At 41.4% G+C, this 16548-nt stretch overlaps 1 protein-coding gene across 1 annotated transcript in view; it reads left to right on the plus strand.

Annotated features, from left to right (window-relative positions):
• LOC119742816 (dihydropyrimidine dehydrogenase [NADP(+)]-like) overlaps nucleotides 1-15409 on the plus strand; it is a 30983-nt gene extending 15574 nt beyond the window's left edge. Inside the window, exons 5-16 of the mRNA XM_038218997.1 lie at nucleotides 1172-1450; nucleotides 1939-2134; nucleotides 2825-2994; nucleotides 3917-4127; nucleotides 4810-4994; nucleotides 5893-6108; nucleotides 6699-6932; nucleotides 8836-9040; nucleotides 10249-10511; nucleotides 11555-11734; nucleotides 12622-12771; nucleotides 13395-15409. Coding sequence (XP_038074925.1) covers nucleotides 1172-1450; nucleotides 1939-2134; nucleotides 2825-2994; nucleotides 3917-4127; nucleotides 4810-4994; nucleotides 5893-6108; nucleotides 6699-6932; nucleotides 8836-9040; nucleotides 10249-10511; nucleotides 11555-11734; nucleotides 12622-12771; nucleotides 13395-13700 — 2595 coding nt within the window. The 3' untranslated portion in view covers nucleotides 13701-15409. The remainder of the gene's footprint in view (nucleotides 1-1171; nucleotides 1451-1938; nucleotides 2135-2824; nucleotides 2995-3916; nucleotides 4128-4809; nucleotides 4995-5892; nucleotides 6109-6698; nucleotides 6933-8835; nucleotides 9041-10248; nucleotides 10512-11554; nucleotides 11735-12621; nucleotides 12772-13394) is intronic.
• The last annotated feature ends 1139 nt before the right edge of the window (nucleotides 15410-16548 follow it).

The raw sequence follows: 16548 nt of genomic DNA on the forward strand, positions 1-16548 counted from the left end.
TCTGTAACGCAACAGGAAGAGACCCACAGGTTAAGGCGTTAAGAGTTTTAAACACAACCACCGTTTTAAGGTTCTGTCCACTGATCACAATGTTTAGTGTTTTTTCAGCAAAACGAAAACAAATCACATAAGGATGTGTGTGAATTGTTTTCATTTTGCTGAAAGAACGCACACCTTTTTAGTGATCTGTGGACAGAACTTTAAAACAGTGGTTGTGTGTAAAACTCTGTAACTTGAAAAGTACATAAGTGATTTGAATGATTCTTGTACTAAAAGAAAGCTTATGAATTGGGCTTTCATATTCTAGATTTGAAAATACTACATGCAGAACTTCACTAAAACAACGGTCCCGACATTTGGGTTTCGTTTTTTTTTACTCACCCTGTATATGAATGTTGGGGAACTTTTGATTTTATTCAAACATCACACTGTGCTGTGACCTGAGTTTCAGCCAAAATTTTTAAAAACTGGCCAAACTTGCTTCATTAGAAAGAAACAATATTTCTTTCATATGTATTTTGTTTTCTTAAAATCGCCAATGAAAATGGTGTCCCAAGCTGTCAAAATCAGAAACAGTGTCCGAAAGGATAATACAGGCTGAGTCAAAAAAAGCAAAACCCAAACCCCCAAAAATATGTCTCATATTGTAAAAAAAACTTAGCACTAAAAGTGATAATGACTGGAAAGCAAATTTCATTCTGTCAACAACTGTACTAAAAATATCTTTATTAACAACCATGGTCAGGCAAACAGTATGATTTATAAAAATCCCTTTTTTTTTTAAGACGGGCCTTCAAAAGGATTTTGTTGAATATTTGTAACTTTTATGAGGTTTTATCGCTGGTGATGATTGAAGACAATTGTAGCGACGATTCTTGAAATCGCAGTTTTGGTCGAAAGAGGTTTTGGGGTCATTGTGTTTAAATGAAGATATTCTCTGAACGCATAGATCAATTTCAGTAATGTTTTTTCATCTAAAAGTAGTTTTCCAGTCATTATTATTTTTTGTGCTACATGTCTTTTTAAAATATGAAATATAATTTTTGGGGTTTGGGTTCTGTTTTTTGTGACTCACCCTGTATCTTTGAAAGTTACCCTCTGTAGAAAACTATGCCTACGAGACCATGAACATGTAGTTTTTCTGAACCGACACCCTGGATTCCCTCCACAGGTCTTCAAGTTCATGAAAATCCCCCAAATTCGGAACCCAAGCCTGCCCCCTCCCAACCAGCTACCTGAGAGCTACCACACCAAGGTGGCCCTGATTGGCTGCGGACCGGCCAGCATCAGCTGTGCGACCTTCCTGGCCCGGCTGGGCTACACGGACCTGACCATCTACGAGAAGGAGGACTACATCGGTGGGCTGAGCTCCTCTGAGATCCCCCAGTTCCGACTGGCGTACGACGTGGTCTCGTTTGAGGTGGACATGATGAAAGACCTTGGTGTGAAGGTGAGCTTTTGAAATCGAGACGGTCTTTGAGTCAGTCCCATTCCTGTTGTATGGAATAGATAGTCGTCGTTTGTATGAATCCTCCATGTTGATCACACAGGAACATCTGTTGAAGTTAACCACTGCAAAGTCTGTTCGTCCAGCTCAACCAGTCCGTCTCGATTTGTAGTTTCTAAATATTGACTGCTTTGAATGGTGTGGTAAACCCGGCTAAACCAATGATACAGGTCAGACCAATTGGAAAATAAATTCAAAATTTAGAAACATAATTGTAAATAGCCTCCAAGTTGAAAACTTATTTGCACATTTTTAAACGACCCGTTCATGAAATAAAAGCCATGCAAAAAAATAATATCCAAGGCACAGTGGTAAAACAGGGTCAGTTAGTTCCTAGGAAAGAACACAACACTAATTACTTATAATCCATAGTGGCTTTGCTAGTACTCATGTCTGTGATCGTACAAATCCTATCCTCATTTTACTGACAGATTGAGCTTGGCAAAGGCCTAGGAGACAATGGATTGACACTCCAGTCACTGAAAGATTCTGGGTACGAGGGCGTCTTCCTAGGAATCGGACTCCCCCAGGCTAAGCGCATTCCCATCTTTGAGCGGTTGACCAAGGAGCAGGGCTTCTATACATCCAAGGATTACTTACCGGTAGTTGCCAAAGCTAGCAAAGCAGGTAAACTTATCCAATCAACAACTGTATTACATTGTGTTACATTGTATCTATTCACTGACCCTCCTGCTATCTGAACAGTCATCATCATCATCATCATCATCAGACTTCGTAGGCTACTGCCCGTTGACGCTACAACCGTCCTTTTCTTCTGAGTTGTGTGGCTAGTGCAGGGGTAACTTTGCGTCGGTGCAGTGCTGCAACAGTTAGTTCAGCCAATAAGCTGAGGCCACTCCACTTGGTGAGGCCGTCGATCCAACGGAGTTTGGGTCTGCTGACACCGCGGCCATATCCAAGTGGGGTTCCATCAAGCACTGCCGCTGTAATATCACCCTGTCTTACTGCAATTCTGAAACAATGAGAGCTAGTGTCAGTGAACAATGCTAGTGCTGTCTGCTGCTGCATTTGGTGACCACAGACTCTAAGGCATTGTGGTCTTGAGACTTTTGACCTGATGGATCTTGCTACACTGGGCAGACTTGTCATTTTGACAAGTGTTGTATTTGCTGCGTTCTGCAGCGTTTCTAGCCAAAATACCCTGAGGGATTATGGCTAACTCATATACGACATGCCTTTGTTTTCAGGGTTTTGACTATCTCCCTCTGCCTTGTGTCCGGAGGTAGTCAAATCAGCCAACACTTCAGGACCAATAATTTTGCACTCAAACCATGTAATTTTTCTTCCGTACACCAGGTATGTGCAGCTGTAAATCTCAGCTTCCCCAGCTCCATGGTAACGTCATCGTCCTAGGCGCTGGTGACACGGCCTTTGACTGTGCCACCTCGGCGCTCCGCTGCGGTGCTAAGAGGGTGTATATCGTCTTCCGTAAAGGCTTTACCACCATCAGAGCTGTGCCTGAAGAGGTCAGTAATATATACGCTCCCTACCCCCACCCATACCCCTACCCATCCCCCTACCCCCAATCCCCACCCTCATTCCCCCAACCCATCCCCCTACCCCCACCCCAAACCCCCACCCCCAGCTAAAAAAATCTAGCCTATTTTAGACGATGAAATCACTTACAAAATCTGATCTGACAAAATGAACTTAAACAATTAATTTTTTGTCACATGTTAAATTCCTTCACTTTCTTAGAATGCATCAACAGTCATATTTTAACCGTTGAAGTTGCTTTCCAACAAGTTCTTCAACAAATTCATTTTTTTTTTAATTTAAATTTTCAACTTGAATGTTTATTCGAACTAATAATTTTTTCCCCCTCTCTGTTTGGCGTGTGCAACCCTCTGAAATAAAGTTTCAATTTACGGCACAGACAGATTCAAAATTTGAAAATTAATAATTGAATGTTCGTGGGCCAATTGGTTTTTTAGTGTCGCTGTCTCATTCAAAAGTGAACAACTTTCGAATTGCTGGAAATAATTTAGCAAAGGAATCTATTTTGTGGGATGAAAATCAAAAATAGCATGAGAAATGCAACTTCAATTGTTTGACAAATATAGCAAGCGGTCAGGAAATGTTCTGTGGCCAACTCTGATATTGACCACTACTCTTGGTCATTTTGGTGAATGAAATTTCACCAAGAATTTCATAAAATGTCCATTTGTCACATATTGACCAATTGTTCGGTCACTAGTGCATGTCTATATACCTCTCAGGCCTGAGGAAATAGTGACCTAGTACTCTAGTGACCACACACCTGGTCAATATGTACATAATGTTCCATATGGCGAGGACAGACCCTTTATCTTCTTTAACATTTTGAAATGAGAGTAGACAATTTGTAACCCTGTTCTTATTGCTTATGGCATTTTGTGTTTCTGATAGATGGAGCTAGCCAGAGAGGAGCGATGCGAGTTCATGCCGTTCCTGTCTCCACGGAAGGTCATCATGAAGGCTGATCGCATCACGGGCCTGGAGCTATGTCGCACTGAGCAGGATGAGAACGGCAAGTGGGTGGAGGACGAGGAGCAGACAGTCCGTCTCAAGGCAGATTACATCATCTCGGCATTCGGCTCAACGCTCCATGATCAGCAAGGTAGGCTACTGCTTGGGCGAATTAATAGACACATTTGTTAGCACTTTTGCTAGTTTCCTCTTGATAGCTATCTGTTCTTGGTGTACAATCGTACTGACTGACTCCCCCTTGTGAACAAGGCTGGTTATCTAACTCACTTGTGACTTAAACGAGGAGCAGCTTGCCTGGAAATAGATCATGTACAGTGGAACGTCGTCGTACCGAACACTGCTATACTGAACATTCGGCTTTACCGAATTTTTGTGTACAAAACGTGCCGAACATTGTTATTGAAAAATATGTACATAATGAGATGCATTTTGAGATGTACAGGGGACGAACCTGTGTTCACAGGAACGGAGTGCCCATCTCTCTTTCAAAGCGATTGGGCCAGTGAGTCCATGAAATGCTGCTGTGAGGGGATCGCCACACCTCCTCCACAGCGAGTCTGTTACCTTCCCAGCATTGAATAATGCCGGTACCCATTTAACACCTGGGTTGAGAGGAGTAATTGAGGTAAAGCGCCTTACTCAAGGGCACAACACGCATGGCCACGGCGGGGCTCGAACCCACAATCTCACGATCATGAGGCCTGTGCTCTACCGCTAGACCACACATGCTCACAAATAAAGTACAGTTTTCTTTGAAGTCTTCCATTTCTCTTGGAAGTTAATGTTTCTTTGTCACCCCCCCCCCCCCCCAGTCAAAGCGGCCATGTCCCCCATCCAGTTCAACTCCTGGGGTTTACCGGAGGTCAGCCCTGACACCATGCAGTCCAGCGAGCCGTGGATCTTCTGTGGCGGTGACCTGGCTGGTCAGGCCAACACCACCGTGGAGTCGGTCAACGATGGGAAAACAGCCGCCTGGTATCTGCATAAATACTTGCAGGTACGGACATTAAAAGACATTCACTCTCTTGTAGATATTGCCTGTAGGCCAGGCTTCAATATTGAATGGCAGTACATGGGCATGCTAGTTTGGTGGGCTATTCATATGGGTCATTCGGTAAATTTGGGTTCCCATAATCTGCAGAATAACCCATAAGATCTTGGGTTCTGGGCACCAGACCACAAGGCCACTACATCCCTAAAAACAGCAGGAATTTGAAAATTAAGAAAATCATTAACCCTAACCCCTTGAGCACTTTTATAGAAAGTATCCTGAATCCGCCAAATCCACCAATTTGTCATGCAAAAATATGTTGGTGTCCTGAGTCCATCAGAATCCACCAGTGAGTCCATCATAATTCAAGTGTAGTACATATACCTCGTACACACCAAACATGTAGCCAAGAAGTTAAACTGTTGAGATCCTGAATCCATCAAAGTCTCCCAACTGCTCAATATGGAGGTAGCCTGAATCCATCAATATCCTGCAGTACCGCTGGGCTTTAACTGTCCTGAATCCATTAAAGTCCCCCAACTGCTCAATATGGAGATATCCTGAATCCATCAAAATCCTGCAGTACTGTAGGCTTACTGTCCTGAATCCATCAAAGTCCCCCAACTGCTCAATATGGAGGTAGCCTGAATCCATCAAAATCCTGCAGTACTGCTAGGCTTACTGTCCTGAATCCATCAAAGTCCCCCAACTGCTCAATATGGAGGTATCCTGAATCCATCAATATCTTGTAGTACCACTAGGCTTTAACTGTCCTGAATCCATTAAAGTCCCCCAACTGCTCAATATGGGGATATCCTGAAACCGCCAAAATCCTCCAAAACAGGGTCGAGGATTTTGATGGATTCAGGTTCGTTAGGGTTAATGAATTGACTGTTTCTTTCAGTCCCTCCACGGTCTACACGTGTCGGCCACCCCCACCTTACCAAAGTTCTACAGTCCCATTGACCTGGTTGACCTGAGTACGGTGATCTGCGGCCTCAAGTTTGAGAACCCCTTTGGCTTGGCCAGCGCCCCGCCCACCACCTCAGCGGCGATGATCCGACGGGCCTTCCAAGCTGGCTGGGGATTTGTGGTCACCAAAACCTTCACTCTGGACAAGGTAAGAATGCTACAGGATGAGTCAAAAATACTGCAGTAATGCAAAGGATCCATCTTTTTTTCAAAACCAAGTTGAAGTTTTGAACTTTTTAAGTTTTGTAAGAATGACAGATTCGTTAGTTACCTTGTATGAAAAAAATTAAGTTAATTGCATTTACTGTTTGTCTTTTGTGAACCTTTTTATCAACATCGTGCATGTGCAGTCTGCTCCCTTACATATTGCGCTGATTAAAAAGTGTCTACAGGTTCCAGATAAACAACCATCGCTCCCTTAGTCTGGCTTCCAAACGCACATTTACAAAATTACAATACTGTCTGCAAATGGTGCCCGACTAAATTTAGTGCAAAATATATGGGAGCCCAGAGAGGCCACATAAAGCTTATACTCGTTCGTAACCCCATCTAAAAACACGTTAGAATTGTGCAGCAGCAGGATTCCAATCAAACCAGTGAGTTTGGCAGTTTTGAGACATCATCTACTTTGAAAAAAAAACTTTTTAATTTTGCCGACACGCATGGCTACGGCGACGCGCGCAGACCAGAAACTGGAGACTATTTTTTAAGCCTAACAGAGTGTCCATTCTTTGGCAGGACATAGTGACGAATGTCTCCCCCCGCATTGTCCGAGGCACCACCTCAGGCCACACCTTCGGCCCCGGTCAAGGCTCCTTCCTCAACATCGAGCTGGTCAGCGAGAAGACCGCCGCCTACTGGTGCCGCAGCGTGAGGGAACTCAAGGACGACTTCCCCGAGAAGATCATCATCGCCAGTATCATGTGCAGCTACAACAAGGAGGACTGGGTCAAACTGGGCAAGATGGCCGAGGTTTGCATGCATCATTTGATTGAACTTTTTTCATGATATTCAAATCCTGCATTTTAAACTTATTGACAGTTGAAATAATAACGTAAAAGACCGTATTGATGAGGGTACCATGATGCCATTTTTAAAGGGAATATACGACATTTGCTTTTCATGCAATTTTCAGAAATAAATGGATTTGGAGGATTAGTATGTTATAGCAAATATTGTTAAACTGACTTGTTTCACGGTTTGGGCTTGTAGATGCTGGAAAACCAATCATGTTCTTGTAGTCTAGTTCCCTGACCCCACTTAATATGAAACAGAGCAATGTATAGACTTTGGGGAATTGTAAAGTCAGATAATCAGTCTAGCAGGCTTGTACCCCTTCACAGGTGTGTATAAATCAATTGCAAAGAAAATGCTGAATAACTAAATATGAAAAAATTACGAGCAGATTTTGAAAAGAAGCCAATTTTCCCCAACGCTGGTCGGCCGACCAGCGTTGGAAAATACAAGTGTTCTTGAAAATGTCAGCACACCAGGAGCCACGATTTTACGGGAATTTTTAGACTGTCATTCCCTAACAATCCAGTAAGGTATTTCGTGATAATTTGATCGTTTCGTTTTTTGATGTTTGCAATTGTTGTATCTTCCCTTTTATTAAGCTCTGGTTGGAGCTTCTCCATGTCACTTGGTGGTCGGTCGGTCTGTCTCCGAAAGATGACCAAAACTATTTGACCAAATGCCATGCCGAGGTCATATAAATGCACTCTTGCCGAAAGTTTTCAGCTTTTTTTCGACTGATGTGCTTGCGCGTCTATGATGCATATGTTTGTCCCCGGAAAATTGACCAAAAATGAGCCCTTTAAGTTTCCCATTAAATATAACCAAATTTTAATTAAAACAAAATAAATTAAATACTTAACAAAAATTGTTTCTAACAATTCGTAAAGTTGTTTTTGAAAATTTGTAAATGGAGGCAAAATAATGTGCAGTACTTAATGTTATGGTCACGTGGCATATAGTGCTATATAGCACGCTATATTTTATGGGAAACCTAGGGACTTATTTTGGTCAATTTTCGGGGACAGACTAGCGCGATAGCGCAGCATGATTTTTGCATGGGACGGCGGCCCAGGCTTGTACGCACAATCATTTCATGCAAGACTTTCATGCAAGGCGGCTAGAGATTATTGTGCACTCACTCTTGTTGAGGTGCAAGTATAAGTTTATATCTTGCTAAAAATCAAAAATTAGAAAATTTTACAATCTCCAATTATAATTTTTAGATTGAATTGGGGGGGGGGGGACCGCAACTGCACATCCGCGCCGAAATGTAGAGATGATTTTTTTTCCGGACACTTGGCCTCCGTAAAATCAAAAGGGTTGGGTCGGGGGGAGGGGGGGGGGGCCGTGGCTGGTACCCATCTTCCAAATGAGTGCGCTCTTCAAAACTGACCATTATTGTGCATACTGGAAAATATATGCTGATTGTCACGTAACATTGTAATGGATTTGGAGCTTGGATTTCTTCTGTTTTTCATGTCAGAACTTTATTAACATTTATGGAAATAATTCTGGCAAAAATTTCTTTCAAAAAAATCTGCCAGGAGGGGCAATGTCCCCCCCCCCCCCCCCCCCCCCCCACCTCCCACCCCCTATGATATGCCACCGAGACGGATACTTTTTTGGTGACTGACTGTAGAGCATTTCAAGCACGCTATCACTGACGACTCATGGAGGCTCTCCTCAATGGTGGACGCATTGTCACAGCTACAGTTCAATGCAACTGCCCCAGGATGGATTATCTGAACATTGAAGGGAACCTTGAGTGTACTGCGATAGTCCTTGGAATGATCTACAGGGCTTATTAGTGAACACAAGAATTGGCATTGTGTGATTGATTTTGCTTCCCTTTCTATAGGACCATGGTGCAGATGCCCTGGAGTTGAATCTCTCCTGCCCTCATGGCATGGGTGAGCGAGGCATGGGCCTGGCCTGTGGCCAGAACCCTGAGCTAGTCCTGAACATCTGTCGCTGGGTCCGGGAAAACGTCAAGATTCCCTTCTTTGCCAAGCTGACTCCCAACGTCACGTCTATCGTTGAGATTGCCCGGGCAGCTAAGAACGGTACGTTGTGCTGGGGGTTTTTGCTCCTCTTCTTCACTTGTCTGTTTGTGTCAGTGTAGGGGGATGTATCTGGGGTGCGTTCCACTTTAGCGAACAACGCCAATGTTAGCAATGATTTCCCATTGACTATGCACAAAATTATCGCAAAAGTCAGCAATGTTTGCGTGAGTGGAAACGCACCCTGAGGTAGTGATATCAGCATAGCTGCCAACTGTTACTAATTTTTCGTAATTACTACGAATTGTTTGTTAAATTACGAAAATACGATTTGCCACTAAAACATTACGAATTTCCCATTTTCTACCTAATGAAAAAAAAAATACTTGTAAAGTATCGTTTTTGACCGAAAACTTCTGGCGAAATGTCGCGATAATGGATGGACTGGTGACAAGTCTAATAAGAATGCAGTCAAGCACCTGATAGACATCAATGCAGTGTGCGCAGTGGAGTACTTGAGGACCAGACTAAAACTATTTTTCAATGGTGTGTCATTTGTGTGCATCTCGTGGATGTGTGGTTGTGTGTACTGTATGTGAGTACTTTTCAGTGACGATCGTGAGCACATTTGGTCGCTTTTTGCCGGGTTGAGACCCATCAGTGCGACAATTTAATCATGGAATTTAATAAGAGTATGGTTGGAATAATTGGTATTACAGTTTGAGTTTGTCACAACGTCCAGAAAAGATAAATCAGCATGCGTTTGCAAGGTACATGTATGTTGGCGGGATATTTCTATTGCATACGGTCATGACGGTGGCCCTAAATCATTGTGTGTAAAAACATTGATACGAACTCGAAACTCCACATCGATAGCATGCATCTCCAAAAAAATATGCGCATATTTTATTATTGTTATTATTTATTTGACTCCAACAAACAAATACAGACATTAAAAAAAATTAATTAAAAAAAAAAAAAAAAAAAAAAATTTTTTTTTTTTTTTTTAAATTATCTTTTGGCCTACATTACATTATTATTCACAAGAAGAAGGGTATGCACATGTATGTGTACATGTAAACCATGTACCTGTACTCTATGTTGGTAAAGCTTTTGATAAAACGAGCAGTTGAAAATGACCGCGCGGGTTGATTACTAATTGGGATTTTGAAATGTTGGCAGCTATGTATCAGTGCTGTCCCCAAGTTTAATTTACAACTGGAAACAGCCAATATGTTTATGATATGATTTCCTCCTCTGGGTATGGATAGGTGGAGCCGATGGCGTAACGGCCACCAACACAGTCTCAGGCCTGATGGGCATCAAAGGCTCCTCCAGCGCATGGCCTGCCGTCGGCAAGGAACAGCGGACGACCTACGGCGGTGTGTCCGGTAACGCCATCCGGCCCATCGCGCTACGCGCCGTGTCGGCCATCGCCAACGCCCTCCCGGGATTCCCCATTCTTGCTACCGGTGGGATTGATTCGGCGGACGTCGGCCTGCAGTACTTGCACGGCGGGGCAGCCGCACTTCAGGTGGGTACAAAATTTGTTGCTCAAAACCCCAAAGCATTAGGTAATGGACAGCTGCGCAAACAAGAGAGGGCGCTATTTTACCACTTTGAAAGCCCAGCGGAGGGGACACACTGTGTACACATACTGGTTCGTGCATGTATAGCGCGAAGTACGCCCCACTTAGTTTATTCTGAAGGTGCACAAAGGCACAGCGTCTCCAGGTGTTCATCAAGTGTCATTGTCAATGAGTTTGAATGTCTCTCCCAGTCCCCCCCCCCCCCCCCCCACTCTCCCTTTCTTACCATCGAGGGGGTACTTGTGCACGGAGGCCATAATAGATGTGACCAACCTTAGAAGACTGGTTCCATAATACAGGGTGAGTAAAAAAGAACGAAACCCAAATGTTGGGACCATTGTTTTAGTGAAGTTCTGCATGTAGCACTTTCAAATCTAGGATATAAAAGCCCAATTCATAAGCCTTGTTTTAGTACAAGAATCATTCAAATCACTCACGTACTTTTCAAGTTTTTAAACACAACCACCGTTTTAAGGTTCTGTCCACGGATCACAAAAAAGTTCAGTGTGTTCTTTCAGCAAAACGAAAACAAATCACATAGGGCTGTGTGTGAATTGTTTTCATTTTGCTGAAAGAATGCACACCATTTTTGTGATCCGTGGAAAGAACTCAAACGATGGTTGTGTTTAAAATTCCATAACTTGAAAAGTACGTGAGTGATTTGAATTATTCTTGTACTTAAAGAAAGCTTATGAATTGGGCTTTCATGTGCTAGATTTTGAAAGTGCTACATGTAGAACTTCAATAAAATAATAGTCCCGACATTTGGGTTTTTTTTTTTTTTGACTCGCCCTGTACTGTTGACTTTTCATTAATATGAACTCAGTTATGAGTTCATATTAAGCCCTCTCTTGATTTTTGAGTAGCGTTATTTTTTGCACTCCTTTGAGATAGTCGAGGAACGAAGTAGGAACGCTTGCGCGATCGCGCTCCTTTAAAAATGAAGGACGGGCTTCACTCACACTGTCTTGTATTGTCTTTCTTGCAGGTTTGTAGTGCCGTTCAGAACCAGGATTTCACCCTGATTGAGGACTACTTGACAGGGCTCAAGACGTTGCTATACCTAGAGAGCATGGATGCCTTTGAGCACTGGGATGGTCAGAGCCCTCCAACGGCCAGACACCAGAAAGGCAAGATGGTGCCCAAGGTTGCTGACATAGTAGGCAAGGTACCAGACCCCTTTTGATTTAAGTGAGAGGTCATGGCCTATTCTCCAGTCTGGAGCTATTGGCTAAAATCAAAGTGTTATTTAAATTTAAAAAAATTTAATCGACTCCAAAACTTAGGAATAATGTAAATTGATAACTGCACAAAAGTAACATTAGACTAAAGATGTTATAAAAAAAATTAATTGTGACAAATTCTCCTTAACCAGTTCGCGTTGAAGGACGTGATAAAACACACTGGCTGTTTTTGTACCCAGGCACAGCTGACGGGTTAAGACATCAAGATTGCCTCGACTCGCCTCCTGGTGACGTCTAAACATGCTATTACCTCGTGCTTTTTATACACACACAAAGTCCATGTTGTCTGTTGAGGCGGACCGTGTGCTGACCCTTGTGTGGGCCGTTGTGCACGGCCTATTGTTGTACAATTTACGCTCCAGTGCACACCCCGGAGTATTGAAATATATGAGGTTTCGGCAAGAAAAAACGTACAAATACTGTTGAAATGACTCTTGCGTATCAGCATTTCTGGCGTTTAACTGTATATCAGGAGTTGGCTGGGAAATTTTGCCATCTGAAAATTCTGAAATGTTCGGCAAAAGTAAACCCGGTACGAAGTGGTTAAACACAAAAATATATTTAAATGTAAATAAAACTATAGATATATTTTTATGATACTTGTAAATGGCTGGTCTCTGCTGTTCGTTATCGAATAAATAAATAACTTAAATAAATCAATAAAAACAAAACTAATCCATGAAGTTGAATGAGTACTAAAGCCAAATCCAAATGGAATGGAAAACCCTCAATAACTGTACGCCTGAAAATAAGTAAACAAGAAAAGCATGCCAGGCTTTGTTTACATACGTAATTGCATTTGTTTTCCCAGCATCTACCATCATTTGGACCCTACCAGCAAGAGCGTATCCGTCGCCTGGCCGACTATAAGAGGAAAGTGGCCCCATTGGACGCCAGCCCGGACCAATCGGAGGAGGAACGCTCCCTCAACCAACCCAAGAAAACCATCCCAACCATCAGGGTAAATCTAAACTCGCAGTTATTGTGAAGTGCAGTGCTTTAAACATTGAAAATTGTCCATGCTTTTCCGGACTGAGATCTGATACAATAAGATTAAGTTTATCACTATTAGGTTTTTGCCCTTCTCCGCACCGACTTATAAACACTGTATACTCAGTATGTTACCACTGAGTATATAGTGTTTATACTTCAGTGAAGGGCAAAGACCTAATATTGATTTACATCACCGCGACACAAATTCATCTTATGAATAGTTTCATTGCGGTACCCGCTGCTACATCAGATTCGAACCAGCCAACTGATCTCACAAGCTCGGTGGTCGAGTGGTAAGACGTCTGCACTAGATAGCAGGAGGTTGTGGGTTCGAGTCCCACCCGAACCCAACGCAACTTCATCTTATGATTAAGATTTAAGTTTGCAGTTGCAGCAGTTACAAGAAATCTCTTTTATGAGTTTGTGAGGTTTTGAAAAGAACAACGGGCAGAGCATACTGTCCAAAATGTTAAGTTCCCCGGTTCTTTTCAGAATCTCACAACTCACATAATGTAACTGCAAACCTTCAAATCTGATTCAGCTGTGATTTTTAGTTTTTTTTAATTTATAGTTTTGATTTCATATACACAGGAAGTCATTGGCCGCGCCCTGGATCGCATCGGCACCTACGGCGACCTGGACAACACCCAACAAGTGGTGGCGCTCATCGACGAGGAGATGTGCATCAACTGCGGCAAGTGCTACATGACCTGCAACGACAACGGCTACCAGGCCATCACCTTTGACCCCCTGACCCATCTGCCGCACGTGACCAAGGACTGCACAGGGTGCACGCTGTGCGTCAGCGTCTGTCCGATCGTCGACTGTATCAAGATGGTCGACAGGAAAACGTCTTATGTACCTAACCGTGGGGTACCGCTCATTGCTTCCTCTTAAAAAAAAAATCAATCTCGAGAAATTATATTTATCATTGCAAATTATATCAATATTTCCTGGAATTGTTGCTTGATTAAAATCAAGGTTGCAAGATCAGGGGACGATTTCATGTATCGCTAAGACACGTTTTAGGAAGGGTAAGTCATCTTAACTCGCAACTTGTCCTAGGATCGATTTCACCAAACTTAAGACGCGTTCAACACGTCTTAACTTCCTTAGCAATGCGGCTGAACTCATCTTAACATTAGATCGGTCTGAGTGTCGTCTTATCTCATTAAAGCAAGCGTTAATTTGTATATCCTCTGGAAATCATTGCCGTTACAGACGAGTGTCGGTCTAGAGTTATAGTTTTGAGGAAGAAAACTGCTGTAGAAACAGATTTGAAAAGATTTCTGATACGTGGCTAGTTTTAACAACAATAGCTTGTTTACAAAACTTAATTAGCCTATACGTCGACACCCATTTGACTTTTTAAAATAAAGTGATGAAACGATGAGTAAGAATGACTCTATCGTATTTTGTGTAGAACTACCTTGCATGTGAAATTTATCGAGTAGAGTAATTTTTCTGGCGAAAAGTTGTGTTCTATGCATGCACCGGGTTTTGCGCATTTTTTTTTTTCGACTGTTTTGTCAAGTGGTAAAAACAAACCTGAAACAGTCATCAAATTGGTAGTTTGATGCGTCTTGCTTAAGATGGGTTTAGTGAAATTGCTCTTAGGATGCGTCTTAGCTAAGATTTATCTTAGAGTAGGGACTCGTCTTAAAGTTGCATGATGAGTCGCAAGATTTGTGAAATTGGCCCCTGGTCAACTACATGTAACCATTTTTTTTTTTCCAAAACAATTTGTCATGGCGTGTTGACAAGATAATCTTTCACAAATGCAAAAATTTAAAAAATCAAACTCCAAAAGTATAAAAATCCAAAAGTGTTTTTTTCATAATGATATACAATTATGTCATGAACTAATTACCAAACCAATTTTGAGTTTTGCCCAAAAAAAAATTGTATTTACTGTGCCGTGAAAAAAAAAACAAGCTGCTGAAAATATAACAATGTGGGGCCAAATTATACGTGTTTGATTCTAACAGGCCTACCGTTTGAAAAATGAATTATGCCAGAAATTTTTCATAATTTTCAGATGAGGTGAAGTTAAAATAATGTAAAATAAACTTAAATATATAGAATAACATGTTTTAAAGTCACACATATTAATTTTTGCAGGAAAAAGTTACAATTTTGAATTTCAGTAAGTCAGCTTTTGTTCACTTTATTATTGAGTACTTCAAACATATTACAATTAGACTTTGTAATACTTTAAGATGCCAAAATAAATTATACTAAATTACAAATTTTAATAGTGGGTACCGAATATCAGTATTTTTAGTTTTTCAGATGACAGGTATACTTACGCACAACTGAGGAAAAAGAAATTGTTTTGTTAACCGTATGTATATCCATGTAGCGTGTGCTTTATTTTATAGTTTTCGTTTTACTCTCAGTTTTAACCGCACTTTGATTCAGTTGATTGCAGTGAAAATGGTTCCTTGATTACTGCGGCGTATGTTTGTGTGTATGTAATCAGGGAACTAGACTACAGTGATTTTTTTTTTTGCTAATGTAAAATGTGTGATTTTATAAGTGAAAGGATTGTGGGTTCTAATAAATTAACAAAGATGTGTGAACAAAAATGTACTGAGGAGTATTCAGCAGATAGATTTTAAAAAAAAAATGATGCAATCTGTTGAGATTTCCAAAGATTGATTGAAAAATACACTTAATAATAATAAATAAATATATAAAAGTGGATATTTATAAAGCGCACGTGTCCACCAGGACTGGTGCTCAAGGCGCTACATCATTATTACCCCTGCTCATTGGGCACATGGAACATTCCGAATACCATCTCAGCTCCCTGGGGAGTATACAGCTCGATGCAGCCTGTTAGGCGCAAGGAAGCTAATTCAATCACAATAACCATCTCTGCCTTCACAGGTACCCATTTACTCCTGGGTGGAGAGAAGTAATGAGCAGCTTTACCCACAGACCACGAATCAGTGCCCTTAACCACGAGGCCACAGCACTCCACTTATAACTATTCATAAATGCATTGTTTTTTGAGAAAGTGGCTATTTTTGAGGAAAAATATATTTAGAAAACATTGCTAGTTATTTCTTAGTGGTTACGCATTTTATACTTGCGTTCAAATTTGAAATAATCAGCCTGATTAATAGCTTGATGTAATGGCAAAGTTTTATGTTATCATTCCAATTGCAAAATAAAATATATATATTTTCAAATATACTTAAATATCAGGATAGTTTCAGCCAAAGGAATGCCAAATGTTTTTGTAATAAATGTAGTGCAGTGGATATAAAAATGAAACATGTCTGATTCCTTTTGAAGTGGCCTTTCATAGTAAGATTCATGTTAATAAAATTGCCATGAAGTCTGAACAGTTTTATCATTAGCTGTACATGCAGTCAACTGGCATTATCTTGCTGTACTTTGTGCAATCTTAACCCCTGGTATTTTTTAATTAAGGACTGCAGTGGATGTGTTTAATTCTGAAATGTACCGTACAGGTTTTTTTCTTTGGACACTTGGTCTCCAAAAATCAATAGGTAGGGGGGGGGGGGGGCTTGTACCATACATGTACTTTCAATGATGGGGGCGCTGTTCAAATCCGCTGATTATTTCCCACCTTTTTTGCAGAACAGTGTACAAATGCCCCTAACCAAGCTGGCTTTTTCCATGTTTTGTGCACAGGCGGACATTATTTGCAGTATTTTTTTGGGGGGGGGGATTTTTTTTTAATGAAACAAATTTTAAAGGGAATGTACATTTG

Source organism: Patiria miniata, unplaced genomic scaffold (genome assembly GCF_015706575.1).
Source record: "Patiria miniata isolate m_02_andy unplaced genomic scaffold, ASM1570657v1 HiC_scaffold_6, whole genome shotgun sequence".
In the NCBI taxonomy this organism is placed as follows: domain Eukaryota; kingdom Metazoa; phylum Echinodermata; class Asteroidea; order Valvatida; family Asterinidae; genus Patiria; species Patiria miniata.